This window comes from Argiope bruennichi, chromosome 3, assembly GCF_947563725.1.
Source record: "Argiope bruennichi chromosome 3, qqArgBrue1.1, whole genome shotgun sequence".
Lineage (NCBI taxonomy): Eukaryota > Metazoa > Arthropoda > Arachnida > Araneae > Araneidae > Argiope > Argiope bruennichi.
Genome location: NC_079153.1, coordinates 37171088 through 37193234, shown reverse-complemented (window position 1 = coordinate 37193234; position 22147 = coordinate 37171088). Strand labels below are relative to the sequence as shown.

Below are 22147 nucleotides of genomic sequence, written 5' to 3'. Positions count from 1 at the left end.
TCTTTAGTTACAAGAGATTAAGTTTAGATGATTTTTTTTTTTTTTTTGCAAATGTTCGCATCGTGAAAATATATATATTTCAACGTATGATTACATTTTGCAATATTTGTTAATGCAATTATCGATTTAATTAACGATCAATAAGCAATAAAAACGGTTGTGTCTGTTGGTACTATGCAGGAGAGATATTTAATTTATATCTATCAGATTTGACACAAACATAAGTGTGAATTAAACCTATAAATAAATTTTTCCTCTGAAATTTTTATTAAGATTTATTTTAATTTAAAAATTAAGCAAAATCTTGACATTTTTTCCGGCGATAATTTCTAATTTTAGAACAAAAAGGATTTTTGTACCATGTTAACGCTAGAAAACTGTATTTTCCATTGGCTTTTTTATATTATTGAATCTTTTTAAACTATAATATTATAATAATACTAACGTTCCTTTTTATTTTTAATTTTTATAAACGTTTTAATGCTCTTTGCAATGAAAATTTTCATTCATATCATGAAATTCAAATTGCTTCCATTATTGTGACAAATATCCCATATAGCGTTTTTCTTCAATTGTACAAAATCAAAGTGCAGACATTTGTCAATTAGTTTCATCTTAAAAGATGTCTTTTATTAAAATTTTAAATTTTGAATGAGTAAATGTGGAAAAATTTTATAGTTCGTCTGTTCCTAAGTACCCTTTTTTTAAGATAATTTGATGTATAAGAATACATTGTCGCTTTTTTAACTGAATTTTTTTGTTGTTGTTGTTGCAGAACATTGAATAATTTTACTGAATTATTCAATAAAAATCTCTAAGATAATACATCAATTATAATGAACTTTGTAGTATGTACATAAAAATTGAATTTTATACAATACCATCCATATAAATTTATGATCATATATTTAGCCAGCAGGTTACTGTATGAGTTTAAAATTATGTTGTTTTTATATGAAGGCTGAACTTTTAATCGATATGACAGAGAGAATGTTCATTTTTCGAAAAGGTAATTTAAGCATATTCCTAGGGGCCCATACAAGTCGGTTAAAAAGGCATAATAATCTAAATTATAAAAAAATTCAAATTTTTCTAAATATAAAATATTAGGATTTATTAACATTTTTTTCTATAAAGGATCAGATCCTTATCTTTTCCTTAAGTTCATTTAGTTAATAAAGTTAGTTAGTTTAGTAAAAGCATTTAGTTTAGTTAGTAGTTAGTTAGTTTAGTAAAAGCATTTATAAACACCACACTCTGATTAAATAGCAATGTATACAAATGTGAATACCTCGTGGGTATTAGTAACAAAAAATAAAATAAAAAATATGATATGATATTTTCACGAAGTTAATAAAATAAAAAACAAATCTAAAATAATTATTAACAGGTTGATTAAGTTTTAAAAAAGTCATAAGGAAGATAATTTAAAATGGACAAATTTTATAAAGAGAAAGTGAAAAAAAATTATCAAAAATAACATGTCAACAAATATTAATAAACACTTTCAGTATAGGTCAGTGAAATTATCAAATATTTTCACAAACAGAATAGAAATACCAAAATTGAATTTTTAAAAAAAATAAATTTTTTATTAAATTTTGGCAAAAAAAAAAGCTTTATCTTTTGATCTAATTCCTTTTATTGAATTGAAACTACATTTTCCCAATCTCATTCATCTTCCAGAATCAAAGATTTCAGTTAATCGATAGGTTCGTAGTAGTGATATCCATTAGGAACAACAAGCAACGTGGAGCCATTTATTTTGTCTTCTAAAAGTTTTAACACTCCTTTTGCTGCATATTCAGGACTAGAAAAGATATAAAAGATAAATACAAATTGTTCAAAATATTCTGCTACAAAAAAGTTTTAATCTTTTCGCATATTTTCACAAAGGTTGAGTATACAATGAAACTGAAATAAGGGCATTGGAAATAGCATTTCACTTTCATATTAGATACTTTATAAATTTATGAAATTCATTGGAAAAGTACTGAGTAATCTTCAAATTACAGAACACTTTCTTATCTAAAATCCATTCATTCAAACAAGTTTTATACGAAATCGAATTTTTAAAATAAAAATCAATTTTAAGCACTTTCATTCTATTTCAATTTTACTTTTTAATAGAAAGGCTACAAATTTATACGATATGATAATATCTGTAACTTACCTAATATGTAAGCAGATATTGCATCAAAACCAACCCAATAATGGAAATATAAATTTCCAGGGTTTTGTTTAACTACATTTGCGTTTATTCTCTCTGGCATTTTTATTGCAAAGAAAGTATTTGTGTACGTGTCTACAGTATAAAGACAAATCTATCACACTTATTGATATAAAATATGGCGCACATGTAGTCGTAATGGCGACTCAAAGCACTTCGAAGCCCGAGTTTAAAGTTTAATTTAGAACATTTTTATTTGATATTTTTTGTTGTTTTGATTTAATTTTCGCTCATATATTCCTGTAATATGTGTTCGAATGACTTTAGGCAAAATAAATAATTATTGTGTTAAAAAAATGTGTTAATCCTCTAACATAATTTACTTAATTTCAAGAAGTTATTAATTTTTTTAAAAACTGAAGCGAAAATTCCTGCATCCGACATTCTAATTTTTTTCCAAATTTTTTGGGGTAGTCATTCGAACATTTCTCACAAATTTAAAAAAAAAGAACAATCAAAATAATTGATTTTTATTTGATCATTTATTTAAATTTAAAAATGATTGATTGATTTCAATTTAATTATAATCCAGATGAGTTCAAAGATTTTTTTTTACTGATTCAGTCAGTACAAAAATAATTTTGACCGATTTCGAAACTATGACTAATCTGAAACTATTTTCACGCATACAATTGTTTTTATCAGGAATTGTTGTTACTCCATTGGGTAAATAAATCAGTTGAGTATGCCAATAAATTGTAAATGACTGTATTCTGAATGATGCAAAAATTGTTCAAACATAAGATAAGAACCCGGTTTCTAGTTAAGCACTACAAAATCATGCAAATCGTCAAAATTCCTCCATTATGGATGGCTATAACAAACCGCTTTTAGGATTGCAATATAAGATATTCAGGATGGTATTAGCAAATGTTCATTAATATTAAGTCGGGTTCACATAGTGATTCTTGGGGGTTGGAAGTGAGTTTTTCATTATTTTTTTCTAATTGTAAAAGTGATTTCTATCAATTCTACCTTGCAAACACGTTCTGCTTGGTATGATTCGTATAACATTTTTCTGCTTTTATACCTTTTGGATGAAATAAAGATAGAAGATAGAAGAATGGAAAAAAGAGAAAAATGTTTACAAATTTGTGAAGATTATGCACGCCACCCATACAAAATTTTGTTAATTTTTTTTTAATATATGGCAAAATTATTTTCAGCAATTGTTAAATTCATAGCACTATTAATATCATTTAAAATATAGTGTTATTTAAAATAGGATCGAAAACATAAAATGACATTTTATTTACGTATTTATTTATTTATTTTATTTTTAGTTATTTATTTTATCTTTTATTTATTTGTTTATTTTTATTTATTTATTTATTTTATTTTTATTTATTTATTCTTATTTATTATTTTTAATTATTTATTTATTTATTTTTGCAACAGAAATATGATAATATTTTAAAAGCTTAATCAGCCCTTTATTTTTAATTTGGGCTGAGAGCCTTATCTATAAATTATAGGTGGAAAATTAAAAAGTTTTTTAATACTATTTCTTTATATTATATAGGGAAAATGTTTTTTTGTCGTTGTTGTTGTTTGTTTGTTTAATGCGTTAGTTGACATACTCAACATTGGTTTGGATTAAAATCCTTTCATGTGAAATATTTTTCATATAAAAACTACTTTTATACAAAATATTATAATAAATAAAATATCTTTATCATCTGATACATTTTTAATTAGAATTAGAATATGATCAAAGTTTACTCCGACTTGCGAAACATATGGAGATAAAGCCAATTAGAATATTAATTCAGCCAGACGATTTTTAATAATCATTTTAAAATAATATTTGTTAAATAATTCTTACAAATTTTGTTAACTATTAAAAGTATAAAGTATTAAAAAGGTTTTTCAAAGGCAATTTCAAAACAATGAATTAAATAGTTAATTTTTCGTTAGTAAAAAAACTTGATATATACTTTTAAAAGTTTATTTTTGTGTCTTTGTTAGAATCATTGACTTACATTTATTTTTTATCTTTAAATCACTATTCTAAAACCAAAAAAAAGGCAAATGATATTAATAAAATAAAGAAGAATTTTTTTTTATGTAGTAGATTAGTTCAAATTTTTACCATTGTCTGGCAAAGGCTTATAGTTTATAAATTTTCTTATTCCAGAATCGTCTGCTCTAATTTTTTTAATTAATATCTATGGAAACAATTATACAGAAATGAAAGTGATATCGTTGGAAAGGTAAGTTTTTGAATATTAGGAGGATGCAAAACTATTTTTTCTGTAATAATTTCTTCTGAAGTTACAGTGAAATAAAAAGCAAATTTTTCATAATATCTAATGAATTGAATATTTAATTAATTGGTGAGTATTGAAAATTGACAATATTCTTATTGTTCTAAACAGTAAGTGTATATGACAATTTTTTTTATATAAGAGAGTAAAATCTGGTTTAATTTAGTAGTTATTTAGAATAGACGTGGAATATATATACATAGCCATAATGACTGTTATTACATAGCCATAATGACTGTTATATTAAGATTACCCTAAAAAATATATTACCGTTTTCTCAATTATTTTTTTAATTTTCAAATTTTTATACAAACCATTTTAAAATAATACTGAAATTCTGGAATAATAAACAAATTATGTTTATATTTATGAAGCATGTATACCTCAACTTATCAGAGCCACTGGAAGAGTCCAATTCGAGTTTACAAGCTTTATTTATTGCTTTTATCGTCTTTGCATCAACATAAGGACATAAAGAAGCAAACAAGACTTCATCCTTTTCATAATAAAATGGAAGCTATAAATGAGAATAACTAATTATCATAAACTGTGAAACACTTAAAACTCAGTATGAAAATAATGTTTCAAATGTAAAATTTAATATAAATTTTTAAATTATTCATATAAAGAAATATTTTGCAACATACAAGATAAGTTTGGTAAGGAAAAGATGTATGTAATCAACTAACATATGCTAGAACACATTGTTAACTTTATTGCATAAATTTGTTAGAGTATATTCGCACCTTTCGTATTAAATTTGTATTTTTTTTAAAGTTTAATCACAGTTTTTTCATTGTTGTTATGAGAAAGTTATACAACCACAAGAAAAGTTTTATAAAAATATCAAAATTTTAACCATTTTGCTCATAATTATCAGTATCGCATCCTTTCAAATTCAAATAAGTACTGTCTGTTTCATATCCCTCGGGGGTGAGGGGGGCACAACCAGAAGATATCTTCTGCGGTCGTTTATTTAGAAAAGTATATAGTAGGAATGGTATTACAAAAAAATAGGAAAAGAAATAGCTTTCAACAAAATCTTAGAAACCCTAATCATTCGAAGTCCACAAACTGTCATGATTTTGTTCTGTTCCTTATTTTCTTATATATTTTGTTGCTTTATACCTCAGCAGTTCTAATCCTCAAACTTTCTTACAGCATATTATTATAAATTATTTAACATACTCGTGTTGCGAAACTGATATAAAAATAAAAAACCAATTCTGTAGACCATTATAGAGTGTCATTCTTTCCAACTGCAAGTATTTGTTCAGTGAAACAGAGCTTCCGAATTCAAACATAATCCATTTGAAGGGCATATTTATACTTTTTTCCTTTTTCCTTAATTTCTTTTTTTTTAATTGCATATGTGCGCAATGTAGAGAGCGTTTCAAGTTTAAAATGGTGCTGGTCACTTCGTATTTATTTGCCAGCCAGAATAAATGTTAATCTTTACTAAAGTTTCTACTAATATAACTACAATCGAGAATGAATCAGTTGTTCCAAAATAAAAAGTGTTTCTGTTCAAAGACAATTAAGAAAGAACCGAAAAATACTGCTTATTGGCGTAATCCATGCCTTTCACATAGTTAAACCTGACAAATAATATATATATTTTTTTTTATTTAGACTCGGACATTATAAAACTTTAGTGCGCAGTTTGATTTCTTGTATAAAATGTAATGTTAGAAGTTAGAAAGGATTTTTGATGGGTTATTCAGGTGCTGTTCGGTGTTGTGAAATGATTGTATGGTGGCGCCCCCAAGGTGAAGCGAAAATAATTCTGTAACACGAGAGTGGCTGTGTAGAGAGAGAGAGAGAGTGTGGAAAGCACGCGAATAAAATGGAGTTGTTCTAAAGTCTCTGCCATCTGATTTGTGTTGTGAATTACATTAAATGTGTGCGTAGAACTGGCGAAGTAACATGGTCCGTCGACCCGGAGGTGGCTGGGACCGAAGAACAAAAATTTTGAAAATAGTGCATCGAAAATTAATTGAAAACGAAAGCGATAGTCTTGTGTTGTTCAGAGTTCAAGTTTGGGTTTCACGGAGATTCAGTTGTTATTGTTACTTGGTGAGAGGTTAGTTATTCAAATTTTATTGATATTGTTATATCTAGTGTTTTAAGATGTAATGAATTTGTGTTTTATTAATTTCATTTGTGATTGAGTTAATTTTTGTGAAAATGAGTATTACTAAGTTTAAAAAAGAGGAGTTAAAGGCTATTGCCGAGGAGTTAAAATTACCTATACCTGATAATGCTAAAGTTCTAGATTTAAGAAAGTTAATACAGGAGAGTAAGATTTATAAAACAGATAAAGAATCGTATCAAACTATTGTTGACTGTGTACTTGAGGAAATAAACGAGAGAAAAGATAAACTTGAGCGGGAAAAATTAGAAAACGAAAATCGACTTGAGCGGGAAAAATTAGAAAGCGAAAATCGACTAGAATTTGAGAGAATTAAACTGTCCCAATTAGAAAGGGAATTAGAAATTGCAAAATTGCGTGAACAATCTCGAGAGAGTGAGCCATCACAAAATGACATTAAAACAATCGGAACAGAGTGTGATGTAGAGAGTTTGATTAAGAGTATTAAAACTCTAACTATTCCGATTCCTCAGAGAGCCGAGTCATTTAATTTATTTTTTCAGTCGATTGAGAAGGCATTTAAAACCAAAGATGTTCCCGAGAAATTAAAACCCGAAATTCTTTTAAATATCCTTGGAGAGAAAGCGTGTAATTTAATGGTTTATCTTCGAGAAGAAGATTTGAGTAATTATGATAAACTTAAAGCCATAGTGTTAAAGGAGTTTCAACCAACACCCCAAGAATGTCTAAATCACTTTAAAAAGGCGCAAAGGTTACCCAATGAAAGTTATGTGCAGTTCGCATCTAGATTGAGTGCAACCTTTGAATACTATTGTCAGTTACGGGAGGTAAAAGACTTAAAATCAATTTGTGAATTAATAGTGTCAGATAAAATAATCGAGACGTTGGATAGAGAATTAACTACTCATATTGGCGTAAAACAAGGAGAGACGTGGTTTAAACCACATGAGTTAGGCCGAGAATGCGATATTTTCATATCGTCGAAGGGAAAAATTAGAGAACAAAGTTTAATACCTAATTATAAATCTAAATATGAACCGCGGCGTTATGATGTCAGTAATCAAAATAATAGTCGTGGGTCAAAAAATACTTCAAGTGTTTATCTGTCTTCCGTTAAAAATGCGAAATGCATTGTAAATAGTTGTAAAACAAAAGAATCCCACCCACTGTATTTGTGTCCTGTGTTCAAATCTCTTAGCGTTGACGAAAGAATAGATATCGTGAAAACTAATTGCTTATGTTATAAATGTTTTTCCTCAAATTGTTTCGTTAAGAAGCCGTGTAGAGCTAAAAATTGTTTTTGTGGGAAACCGCACAATAGATTAATTCATTATCCCAAAAGAGATAACTCTTCCGCCCAGACACAAACTGCAACACGAGCCAATGATTCGACGCCGTTGAATCCAAATGCACATGCTTACGTCAGTCAGAGTCAGGGAGGATCAGCAAATATCGCCTTCCCCCAAATTGAGAGCGAGAGAAATGCATCAGTAGTGGCTACGAGTTTTTTGCAAAACAAAACAAAAATAGTTTTATTGAGTACCGTGCGATGCTTAATACGAGACAGATACGGCGCGAGACATGAAGTGAGGTGCCTCCTAGACGGAGGAAGCGAATCAAATTTTATAACGAAGGATTGTGCTGATAGATTGCAGTTGAGGAATGAGAAAATTAATTTACTTGTATCTTGTTTAAATGATTCATCAATGACGGTTAATGGGTGTGTTATGGCAACCATAAATAATCTTGATATGAGTTTTAAAAAAGAGCTTAATTTGCTAGTTGTCAAAAAAATAACCGATTTAATTCCTTCAAGAATGATTAATGTTTCAATTGATTTACCTAACGATATTGAGCTGGCAGACTACAAATTTAATATTCCTGGAAAAATTGATGTTTTATTAGGCGCGGAAATATTTTATGAATTGCTTAGGCCAGGTCAAATTTATACAGGAGATTCTCGACTACTTTTGCAAAATACAGTGTTCGGATATGTCGCTAGCGGAAGTGTAGATGAGGAGGTGAATAACAAAATGCATTGTGGTTTAATTCGAGATAGTGATTTAAATACAACATTAAAGACCTTTTGGGAGTTAGAATCAATAGGTGTCAAGGACGAGGGTATTACTAGTGAGGAGGACGTGAATTTAGAATTGTTTAAGGAAAATATATGTTTTAAAAATGGTAGGTATGAGGTGGGACTCCCGTGGAAAAGAGATAGTAATGAGTTGAGCGATAATTTTGATTTAGCAAAAAGACGACTCAGCAGTCTTATGAGAAAAATGCAAAATGATAAGGTGTTGTATTCTGAGTATTGTAAAGTTTTAAAGGGTTACCTAGATGAGGGGATAATTGAGAGGGTAACAAATCCGTTTGCTTCAACAAATAACCCAGTGTTTTATCTTCCTCACCAAGTGATAATAAAAAATGAATCTCTAACAACAAAATTACGTATAGTTTTTAATGCTAGTGCACATGAAATAGGACAGTTATCGCTGAACGATTGTTTACATCAAGGAGTTAATTTAAATCCAAACATTTTTGATTTGTTGATATCCTTTCGCTTGAACAAAATAGCCATTTTAGCTGATATGGAAAAAGCCTTTCTCCAGATTTCTTTGACTCCAAAAGATAAAGATGCAGTTAGGTTTCTTGTGGCTAACAGTGAAAACGATGTTCAAGTGTATAGATTCAATCGAGTTCTTTTTGGTGTGAACTCGTCTCCATTTCTATTGGCCGCAACTATAAAAACCCATATTGAGAAATATAAGGAACAATATCCCGTTACTGTGCGGACACTCGATAGTTGTTTTTACGTGGACGATCTCGTCGCTGGTGAAGACGACGTATCATCAGCATTTGACTTGTCAAACACAGCAGCGAAAATCATGGATGATGCAGGGATGAATTTGCGGAAGTGGATTTCAAATGACTGTGATTTAATGAAACAATGGCAGACAGAACATTTCGACCATTTAAATATTAACGATTTCGTGAACCAACCACATCGTGTTTTGGGACTTTCGTGGAGTCCTCAAAATGACTATATTAGTCTTAATTTAAAAGGTCTATTGGACTTCCTTCTGAAAAGGAAAAATACTAAACGATTCTTGTTGATGGCCGCAGGCAGAATATTTGATCCAATGGGATTTGTATCCCCCTTCACTATAAGATTTAAAATCTTATTTCAAGAAATCTGGCAAAGTAAAACAGACTGGGACGAAGAGTTACTGCCAGATGTTAATGAGAAGTTTGAACAGTGGTGTTCAGAAGCGTCTTTCTTAGGTAAACTTCAGATTCCTAGATATGTCCTTGAGTGTGATAGTGAGAATCCCCCAGAGTGTGAAATACACACATTTTCCGATTCTAGCATTAAAGCGTATGGAGCTGTCTCATATTTAAGACTGAAAACTCCTAACAAAATTTGTGTGTATCTTTTAGCTTCAAAATGCCGTGTGGCTCCTCTAAAGCCATTATCCCTTCCACGTTTGGAATTAATGGGTGCGTTACTTGCTGCGAGATTGGCAAAAGAAGTATCAAGTGTCCTCAGTGAGAAAATATCAGCAACCAACCACTTTTGGACAGATTCTACTATAGCCTTGAGTTGGATTCAAGGTTCCAGCAGCAGATGGAAAGTCTTTGTCGCCAACCGTGTGAAGGAAATACAATCCTTGACAAACAAAGATATGTGGCACCATTGTCCTGGAAAGGACAATCCATCTGATCTTCTTACGAGAGGCATCAGCGCCGACTCACTGTTGAACTGTGAGAAGTGGTGGAATGGACCGAGTTTCCTACATGAAGAAAACATTGTCCCTAAAAATGATGACGTGATACTTAGTGATGACAGTGTGTGTCAGGAAGAACTAAAATCGTCTGAGAGAAAAACTTTGGCTGTGACTTTGGACAATAGTTTTTTGAACAAAATTCTTTCTGTATCTAATAAGTTCCAAAAAATTTTATGTGTTCTTAGTTATATTTACAGGTTCATCGATAATTGTAAGCAACCATTTAACAAACAAACTGGACCATTGAAGATATCCGAAGTCCAACGAGCGGAAACTACGCTTGTGAAGTTGGTGCAACAGGTAGAATTTGAATCAGAATTAAAGGACTTGTCCACTAAGGGTATGGTTAGCCCTCAAAGTGAGATAAAAAATCTCTCTTCATTTCTAGACTCTGAAAAGGTACTAAGAGTAGGAGGTAGACTGGCACATAGTAATTTAAATTATGACAAAAAACACCAAATAATTCTTCCTAAGAATCACAAGTTAACTAATTTGATTCTTGAATTGACTCACAAGAGACAATTGCATGTAGGTCCACAAACTTTATTGTCTATTGTTAGACAGAGATTCTGGCCCTTAAATGGTCGTAATATGTGCAGGAAATTAGTTAATAACTGTACAATTTGTTTTAAAGCAAAACCCGTTACTTGTTCACAAATTATGGGTCAATTGCCAACCGAGAGAATTTCTCAAAATTTTCCTTTTAACAAAGTGGGAGTAGATTTCTGTGGGCATTTCTGGATTAAATATCCTAATCAGAGAAAAGGCGTTTTCAATAAAGTTTACGTATGTGTTTTCGTGTGCATGGTCACAAAAGCATGTCACCTTGAATTAGTTTCAGATCTAACTAGCGAAGCCTTCATTGCGGCTTTAAAACGATTTTTTAGTAGAAGAGGAAAATCTGAACATATATTTTCAGACAATGCTTCCAACTTTGTAGGCACACAATTAGAGTTAAAGAGACTGAGAAAAATTCTGAGTAAAAGTAACAATAATATGAGTAAATTTTTGTGTGATGAACGTGTTCAGTGGAGTTTCATTCCACCAAGAGCACCAAATCATGGAGGCCTCTGGGAGGCTGGAGTCAAGGCCGTCAAATATCATATAAAGCGAATTATGGGTAATTTAAAATTCACTTATGAAGAATTTTTAACGATTCTTAACCAGATTGAGGGAATTCTCAACTCACGTCCCCTCTACCCTTTATCATGTGACCCTAACGATTTTGATGTTTTGACTCCTGGTCATTTCCTTGTTGGTCGTCCGATTTCAGCAATTGTTGAACCGAGTTTAACTGAACTGCCTGATAACAGGTTAAAGGTATGGCAAAAACTAACAAAAATTGTACAACAGATTTGGAAACGTTGGTCAAATAACTACCTAAGTACACTTCAAAATCGAAATAAATGGTTTTTTGAGAAAAATAATGTAAAAATAAATGATATGGTAATTTTGAAAGAAGAAAATTTGTCTGTGTGTAACTGGCCTCTTGGTCGAATTCTTGAAGTGTATTATGGTAAAGATAATAAAATCAGAGTAGTGTTAGTGAAAACTAAAAATGGAGTTTTTAAACGTCCTATTACTAAAATTTGTATTTTACCCATCCCAAATGAGTAATTTGTGCGAAAATTTCTCTTTATGTTATGATCATTGTTTGTTTTTGAGTATTATACTTGTTACCTTTTGTGTGAATTCAACTGTGTATATTTGATAAATTGAGTATTTCTTGTTTTTGCAATGTTGTATACTGTTTATTGTATTAAGTCGTATGTGTTCATTTGTATTGTTGTTGTTTACTTTTAAGTTTTTGAATGTATCATTCAACCCGGGGGTGGATGTTCGGTGTTGTGAAATGATTGTATGGTGGCGCCCCCAAGGTGAAGCGAAAATAATTCTGTAACACGAGAGTGGCTGTGTAGAGAGAGAGAGAGAGTGTGGAAAGCACGCGAATAAAATGGAGTTGTTCTAAAGTCTCTGCCATCTGATTTGTGTTGTGAATTACATTAAATGTGTGCGTAGAACTGGCGAAGTAACAGGTGCTGTTGCATATTTCTCTAATTAATTCTGTTCTTTTTATGAAATTCATTCAATATCCAGTTTTTCAGCGAGTGAAAAAGATAAAAATGAATTTTTCATTGAGTTTAATTTTATTTCATTCAGGGAACTGACTAACTCTTTCATGGCATTCTTTGAAGACAATTTTAAAACGATACTTAATTTTGTGGAAACATAATGTAGGACATCAGAATCTTGGGACACAGTCAGGAATCACTCCTAACTATCTATGATATGACTCCGCACTTGAGAGAATTCGAATCTGCTCCTCCACTTGCCAGTTCTCTGGTTGTCCTCTGAACTCATCGACTTCCCTTGTAATTAGTCACAAGTAAAAGATCAGATCAAGTAATATCATATCTATTTCATAAAATTGCACCCGAGAACATTATTCATAGCAGCAGTATCTTGATCCATTCATTCTTCAAGTTGCAGAAAGATCCCCTACATATTACGTCTTGAAACGCTGCAATTATCTAGTGTTTCAAAATCATTCAGCTGTATAAAATCTTGTCTTTGCCTTATTCAAGACATTCAAAATGCTTTCTGTCAATTTTCGTCTATATTCTTTGTGGTTTATTACATTAGTAGTTAACTGCATGCTTTGTACCCATGGTATGGTATTACATTGCTTATTCAAATGGAATGAGGGTATTTTTGCAAATTATTGGAACATTGAAGCCTTAATCAGTGTTTTAAATAGATCACAGAACAAACTAATTTTATTCGGAAATCCCTTCATCAATGGAATTTAATTTTCAATCATTATATTTGTCATATTTCAATTCATTTCGATTTTCAGAGACACTTACCCCAAAGCTACGAGTCAGATTTACTAGATCATGTTTAATGGCTATGTAACCAGGTAATTCAGGAATCGGTCCAACATCTATAAGGTACAAATACTTTTTAAATATTTTTAGCTATAACACTTTAATCAAATAATCAAGTATAAAGTAAAATACAATAATCGATCAAGTAGAAATAAGCAAAAAAAAAAAAAAACTAGAAATCAGGCTGAGATATTTAAATTATACATTACTGGCGATATAATATCAACAATATTGCATACTGATTAACATTATTGTTGAACTTCCAAAAGTCGCTTTGCTTCTGAAATAATTGAAACTAGTAAAATCACCCTTTCAAAGCTTAGTTATGAAACAATAAGATTTTCTAGCTAATATGAGATTTTAAAGAAACCCCGCAAGTGTTTTGGAAATGTTTTTTAAGTTGCCGAGTCGATAAAAATTTCAATATGCATGGAATATATGGTGTCCAATAAATTGTGCACAAATTATAAGAAGAAATTATTCAGAAATGAATCAGAGTCATATATTAAGTCAGTGCCGAAAACACAATCGTCGGAAAGTAAATATGAAACAATAAGAGATAAAATTTCATTATGAAGAAAACAGAATTTGTTAAAAACAGTTCGAAAATTCCAGAAAAGCCATTGGAAATATTCCATTCACGAGACCTAATATTTGTCCAATGTTACGGAAAGATGGAAACTGGAACATTCTAGAAGATTCTAAGTCAGCATAGGTAATTATGGAAATTTTGTAGACAAGTTCCTAAGAACTGTTTGCTTTAATGTTCCTGGAAACAATAATCACGCTTTGATAGATGTCATCGGCTGATATATATAAAATTACCAAAAAAAGTCCATTGTTGTTCAGTCGAAATAACTAATGAAATGTGACAGAGACATTATGAAGCGTTTCCGTTCATTGTTTCGTCCTTTTGTTTCTGCTTCTCATTGAAATAAATATTCCTCGGTTCCATAGTGCAAACAAAAACACGAGGTATAAGACTGATAACTGCTGATACAAAACATCAAATAATAACTGATGGCCCATCAGCACGTGTAGATATTCCACAATACTCAGTTACAGATGGTTATAATAGAAATACCACAAACGAATAAAAAGAATCATTATTAATAAGGTATATAACCACTTTTGGCATGCAATACATCTTGGAATCGAATCACATATCGCTGAATAGAGTTTAGAGGAATATTGTTCCATTCTTCATGGAAATATTGTAAAAGTTCCAATAAGGATGCCAGTGGAGGATACCGATTCCGCATTGAACGCTTTAAAATTCACCATAACGGTTCAATTATATTGAGGTAGGGGATCAGTGTGGGTCAAGGTAAGTATTTCATTTCATCCTCGTGTTCATCAAACCTCGATTAGAAAAGTCCCGCAGCATGAATACGATCATTAACATCCTAAAAAATTCTATTTCCTGTAGGAAACAAAGTTTGCATCATACGATGGGCTTGGCGAGTTAAATTCTCCGGACTTCTCACCAGTGATCCTTCCTTTCAAGATTACTATTTGACTAGCAGAAAAACATGAAACGGCTACCCATATCATCATAGATACACCTCCATACTTGACAGATGGAAGGAGACAATCTCAATCATATGCTTGTGCAGGTGTACTCTAAACGTGTATCCATTCTGTTGTGTGAAAAAATGTGAAAGATGATTCGTCTGACCATATTCCACTAATCAATCGACCAGGTTTTGTAGGTTTTGCTCTGTTGTAGATAATGTTTGGCATTAATATCTGTCGCAAGTGCCTTGGTGTGGGTGGCTATATGCTTTGTGAATGAAGGTGCCTCCTGTAATTATCAAAATTCAGATACTGATTGAGCTCTGCGGTCATTTTGGCTGCCGTTGTTTTCTTTTTAGACTTAACAATCTGCTTCAATACCATTGGTCTCTTTCCCTCGGCTTCTCCTTCCGTCCACTATTTTGCTATGCCAAGCTTATCTTGCTGCGTTGCGTGCACGCTGGTATTAGTTTTAGACACCATACCCCTCTAAATGCCTAAAAGTTGGGATGTTTCGGTCACAGTTTCTCCATCTAGTTGCTCTCCTACAATTTGGTCTCTGAAAGTCTGTGAGGTCGACATTTTATGCTTTTAACAAAAACCCAAGACGTATACAATTTCAAGCAACCTCACACTTCCAAGATATGTACTTTTTATATAAAAAAAAAAACTAGAAGCTAGGATTTTTAATGCTAACGAAGCGCATTTTTAAACGTCATTTTTATTCACAAGCATTTCCATTACTTTCCCATATATACTTGTGTTTGTTTTATGTATATTGAAACCACATTCTAATACATTATACCTCGTCTTAACTTTTCGATTTTCCTTATAGAAGTTTGCACATATTAAACTGACCTAGTGCAAAAAAATGACTGCTTTTAAAGTTCACACTTCCAAGATATGTACTTTTTATATAAAAAAAAAACTAGAAGCTAGGATTTTTTAATGCTAACGAAGCGCATTTTTAAACGTCATTTTTATTCACAAGCATTTCCATTACTTTCCCATGTATACTTGTGTTTGTTTTATGTATATTGAAACCACATTCTAATACATTATACCTCGTCTTAACTTTTCGATTTTCCTTATAGAAGTTTGTACATATTAAACTGACCTAGTGCAAAAAAATGACTGCTTTTAAAGTTCAAATTAATCTTTCATACTTATTTTGGAATATGTTTAAAACTTATATTAAAAATAAGTTTTAATTCTTCGTTTCTAGAAATGCAGTGAAATTTTAAACAAAAATTAATTTTATGGATAAAAAATAATAAAAGGTCTCCAAAGCAACATATATCTTTAAAGCTAAAAGCAATGAAGGACAGATAAAACTATTTTTTAAAGATATCAGGGTTTGTTTATAGTGAAATTGATGGAAGAATTTGTGTTACCTTCTATAGGAGCGGTGTTGATAACCGCACCTCCATTGCCTCCTTTACTTTTTCCCATGTATTTCAAAGCTGCATGGCATCCATATAGAGATCCTAACTTAAATTTTTAAAAACAGAGAATTTATTTAGTAAATATCTTAACTGCTTTTAACTTTATTATTCTATGAACACTTGACATTTTTACATTAACTATTGAAACTCACCAAATTAACTTGAATGTACTCCTGAAGGTCCGTTGGCAATATAATTCCAGCATTGTTTACTAGGACATCGACTCTCTTAAAATGTTTCAAAGTTTCTTCAAAAACTTCTGAGGGGGAAAAAATTTCTCATTGTTAAATTGTAAAAGAAATTAAAAGAAAGGAATTATTTAAACTAATTGCGTAAAATTATTACATAAATGTAATTTTCTTTCTGCTCTAATGTTCAATATACTGTTAAGTAAGAGTTTGAAAAACTTGCAGAAATAATCAAAAAAACTTTCTGAAAAAATATCGATTATTAGTAAACACTTTTATAAGTTGATCTTTTATCTTTTTAGAAAGTTTTATTTAGTTATATTTAATTGATATAATATCAAAATTTGCTTCATAACAGTTATTTAATATTTTCTGCAGCTTTAAGTCGTGATGGCGTAATTTTGTCCTTTCACTGGAAGATATTTGAAATGAGTCTTTGCTAAAAATAAAATATATTATTAGAGATTTTTCTGGGCTCATTTAAACTTATTATTATGAATAAATTGTAGTTAAGCTATTTGAGGCTACGTATTTAATTCTTAAATCATTTTAATTTTGTTAAACAACATAAGCAATTTCGTACATTCTTTTATTATCACAGACAAAGGTAAACAAAACATTCGGCAGTGAATCTAAGGAATAGAGATGATACTTTATTGGTAAAAAAAATGAAATTCCAAGTCTAGGTATGAAAAATGTAAATTATTATTATAAGGGTATTTCATGGCCAATTTTGTGATAAAAAGAATGTACAAATCTGAATTAAATGTGTAAGCTACATTTTTAGTCGTTAAAAGTTTTATATTGAGACACAAATTTAACAAAATATCATCATAATTTCTGAAAATTATTATTATTTTTTAATTGTAAGAAAATATAGGTGAACTTACTTTCGTAATAAGATTCTTCTCTTACATCACATTGTATAGCTGTAACATTTTCTTCTCCGAAAATTTTTCGCTGCTCGTTCGCAAACTCTTCGGCTTTTGATTTTTGAATATCAGCTACACAAACCTGAAAAATTGTTCAAATCTCATTGTAAATTTATCATGAATAAAAGTTTAACTGTATTTAATTTCTTGAGAACCACATGAAGGAAGTGTGTCCTTTCCTGTTAAACCGCAATAAATGTTTCAAATTCAAACTTATTAATTTTAGTTTAAGTACTATTTGGTAAATTTATCGTGAAACTCTTGAAAAAGCTGACGAAAGTAATTTTATTTCAGTAGATCAATTATAAATGACAGAATCACATCTAGTAGCAAATATTAACTAAATATGTCTCATTCTTTTAAACTTCTGATGAGTTCAATGGGTTAAGGGTAGTTGCAATAATAATTGCTAATTCTTCTAGTAGTATTTGGACAGAAATTAAATTATGGTCTGGATACAAAGTTTTGGATTCGAGACCACATCTACAGACAATACTATAGTAGGACTAAATACATTAAATCAGTTAAAATCATTCTTCTGTTAGTGCGTCATAGAAGTTAAGAATGAAGATAGCCAACTTAAGTATTTTATTCATCTGATTATGGTTATTCATCTGATTATCCTCAGGTATTTACGTGTAGTTTTAGATCGACACATTATTAAAACAATGAAATCAAATGTGATTTCCTGAAATTCGAGTTAAAAAGGATTTAAAATATATCTCTCATTTGTTATGAATTTCAAATCAATAAGAAGAGAGTGGTGAGGGAGAAATGAATGCTTTTATTGCCGAGGAGGGTAGAAAAAAAAGGTGAGGATTATGATAGGCATTAGAGGCAAACATCATCTCGTTGCTGTGATGTGAAAGTTAAGAGCGACGGATGCAACTCAAGTGTCTTCTAAATCGTCAAACGATATTATTATATGATTATAGCGATATAGTGATACGATACGATTATAGCTTGAAATCGGAGCCTTAATATATTAATAAAATCAAAACAAAACCGTATATCTGATTTTATAGATAAAACTTACTCAAAACTAGAAGGACTTTCATCGCATACTTTAATTTATTTCTAAATATTTGTTCAAACAAAGAGGAATTTCAATATGAAGTGTATGTTTTTTGGAATGTGATAATTGGCTGAGAGAAATAAAGGGGAGGAGTATGAAACATATATATCGATTCTCCACAAAATTCACTTTCCTGTTTATTGTATCGCGTCGAAAATGATGGAAAATGAACTGAAATGGTTTAAACGTCTTCAAAAATGGTAAAAAGAAATCATGAATTACGAAAATTATTTCATTTGAATGAGTTAGTGAATAAAAAAAAAACTATTCGAACTTTTTATTTAAAACAATCCTTATGAGATGAGCGAGAGAACTGTACGGCTACAGCGTGACGCAAGTAAATATGTGACACATTTTCTTTTCAAAAATAATGATACCATAGTAAAAATTAGATAGGTTTGCTACATAAGTGTGTTTTAAAACTTTTCTGAATTAAAACAGCAAAGTAGAGGAACTAAAATGTTTTATCGATGAGAAAATAAAAGAAAAGGTGTGTAGTTTTATCAAGATGGAGTCACTGCTCTTACAACTGTGCCAGTTGCCCTTCCCACTCATCAGGCCTTTCGATAAATGGTTTGTGTGTGTGTGTATATATGTGTGTATCTGTGTGAAAGAGAGAGAGATTGAGAAAGAAAGAGAAAAAGAGAGATATATACGTGTTCTAAATCATTAACATTCTAAAAGTAATTTTCTAATCCTTCGATCCCCGACTTCCTTTTGACTTTAACTTCTTAGTTAAATAGCTGAGCTTATAAAGTTCTTCTGAAATTATATAAGCTCAGAATATTTTCATTCACACTCTCTTTTCTGCCTTCTTATTTGATACGCTACACTATGCTCTAGCCTTGGACAAAGAAAACAAAAGATCACAATTTATTATTTCTTTAAATATTATTTACTCTTTTTTTCCTCATTTCTTTCACTTAAAATCAAAATTTGCTGTTTAATATTATGAAGAATAAAAATCATTGAAGAACTCGACATCTGCTTCTTCAAAGTATGCTTTATATAGTATATATTAGCTATATTTTATCTTTAAATTAAAATATATTAATATTTTACGTTGTAAATAGAATATATTTATCAAGACAATAATTTACACTATCAATGAAATTCTAAAATATATAATAATTCATATTTCTTAATGTTTTGAATTAATAATAAAATATTGTATTCGAAAATAGATACCTCAGCTGAATTACATCTGTATTAATTAAAGGTAATATTTATTTTTATAGAAGAAAGTTAAAATAGAGGAAAATACGTCAACGATTCATTTCCATTTGTCATGTTTTTCATTTACAGATTGATGTTTAATTCTAACAATTACATTTCGAAAAAATTAAGAAAGCCATATAATTCGTTATACGCCAGTATCAAGACAATAATACTTAAAGTTGCAAAGTTGCAGTTGTTGATTCTGCAACACAAGAATTATGCAGTGATTTATTCTGTGAATTCGTCACAATAAATCATTTTGTTTCAGCTGAATGATTTGAAAATAACACTTCAAATAAAACTATATACCTATTTTTGAAAATGACAGCAAAAAATTTAGAGGACACAAACACAAAATAAGCCTAATTTGAACAAAAAAAAATTAAATCTTATATTAAAATTTCAAAAATATCTATTATATGCAAGACATTGGAAACTGTGCATAAATATTTAATAGTGTACACAAAAAAGAAGAAAAGGATCAAACATTAAGCTTATCTCTTATGATATTCACCTGATAAGTCTCTCAAAATACATTGTAAAAATTCATGCTATAAATAGAACATATACATACTCGATATCCATTTTTCAACAGTTCTATGCAAATAGTGGCTCCAATGCCATGAGCACCCCCAGTAACAATGGCAACTGGAGAATCGGTCATAATGCTGCAGTCTAAACAAATGTAAAAATCCTTCAGCAGTATTTTCCACAATTATTACAAATTTCTAATCTGCTTTGAAGTCATTATTTATAATCTAAACTGTTTATCGATGTATTTATTGTCTCTTGTCTTTTATTTCTAACGACATTCAAAGATAACAAAAACTGTTCTTGCATTTCTAGTTGTATTATCCTTCCTATAACAACAATTGGATGTTTTTAGTTGAAAGTAAAAATAGATGTATGACTTTGTTGATATTTTATATTAACTGTTTTCTAATTTTGATAACTGCCAGGATAAACCGAATAATTGTGGCCATGAGCTATGTAGAAGCACGTGGCCTAAACAAGTCTCTTTCTTTAAAATATCAATCCAAATCACTTATTTTAACAAAATATGCATATAAAAATAGAGGTGAAATAAAAATATACATTAGAATGTGAATTATCGTAGTAAGTTGGTATCCTAATCCTCTCAAATTAGTAAAAACCAGCTAATAGAAACAAAAAATTAAATCAATTTTTTTTTTTCCTTTCTATAAATTTTAACAAACTTGTTTGAGCTAGATGGGTAAGATTTGAACTTCATCAAATTTATAGATTTCTATTAAATTTTGAACGAAATACATTCGTTGGAAATTCATCTGCTTTTTCTCGCAATATATGAGCAAGACAATTGGAAGAACTGAATAAATAAAATCAATCACACAGTTTTCATAAATAAAATGTAAATCCATATAGTTAAGAGATTGGCCGTCTATCGATACGTACATTCACATATATGTAAATGCAATAAATTCAAAATTCAAAAATTTAATAACTTAGACAAATGAATTTAAGTAAATAATCTTGATGCTAAAATTGTTGTTCCGGTTAAGACTTTTAATCGCCTGAAGCAAAAGGAGTACAAAATGCGTACTCAGTTTCCTTAATAGTATTATTTAAAATGCTCATATGAGGGACATTCATAACAGAAATCTGAGTACTAGTGAAATTGACCAGTATTTCTTAATTGTATTATTTAAAATGCTCATATGAGGGACATTCATAACAGAAATCTGAGTACTGGTGAAATTGACCAGTATTCCTTAATTGTATTATTTAAAATGCTCATATGAGGGACATTTATTACAGAAATCTGAGTACTAGTGAAATTGACCAGTATTCCTTAATTGTATTATTTAAAATGCTCATATGAGGGACATTCATAACAGAAATCTGAGTACTGGTGAAATTGACCAGTATTCCTTAATTGTATTATTTAAAATGCTCATATGAGGGACATTCATAACAGAAATCTGAGTACTGGTGAAATTGACCAGTATTCCTTAATTGTATTATTTAAAATGCTCATATGAGGGACATTTATTACAGAAATCTGAGTACTAGTGAAATTGACCAGTATTTCTTAATTGTATTATTTAAAATGCTCATATGAGGGACATTCATAACAGAAATCTGAGTACTCGTGAAATTGACCAGTATTCCTTAATTGTATTATTTAAAATGCTCATATGAGGGACATTTATTACAGAAATCTGAGTACTAGTGAAATTGACCAGTATTCCTTAATTGTATTATTTAAAATGCTCATATGAGGGACTTTCCTAACAGAAATCTGAGTACTGGTGTTGTTACCGGACTTGTGTAAGGTCCATAGTTTTTATGTAATGGAGAAGAAAGGGATATAAAAGATTTATTAAATAGTAAATGAAAAGGTTTCGAGAATATTTTAATAATTGAAGCTCTGTAGAATTTTGTTTTTTCAGGAATATTTAATTATCCGCTATTATTTCTAAAGTTTCAACCATGTAGTCCTTAAGAT

General features: G+C 30.1%; 1 protein-coding gene across 1 annotated transcript; it reads right to left on the bottom strand.

The window, feature by feature from the left end:
• Positions 1-1613: 1613 nt before the first annotated feature.
• On the bottom strand, positions 1614-20382 carry LOC129962567 (15-hydroxyprostaglandin dehydrogenase [NAD(+)]-like). Its single transcript, XM_056076332.1, has 7 exons — positions 20234-20382; positions 17325-17448; positions 16399-16505; positions 16196-16292; positions 13266-13342; positions 4881-5014; positions 1614-1810 (listed from the first exon to the last, which is right to left on the bottom strand). The coding sequence occupies exons 1-7, from the start codon at positions 20321-20323 to the stop codon at positions 1702-1704; spliced, it is 738 nt and encodes a 245-aa protein (XP_055932307.1). The 5' UTR covers positions 20324-20382; the 3' UTR covers positions 1614-1701.
• Positions 20383-22147: the final 1765 nt, after the last annotated feature.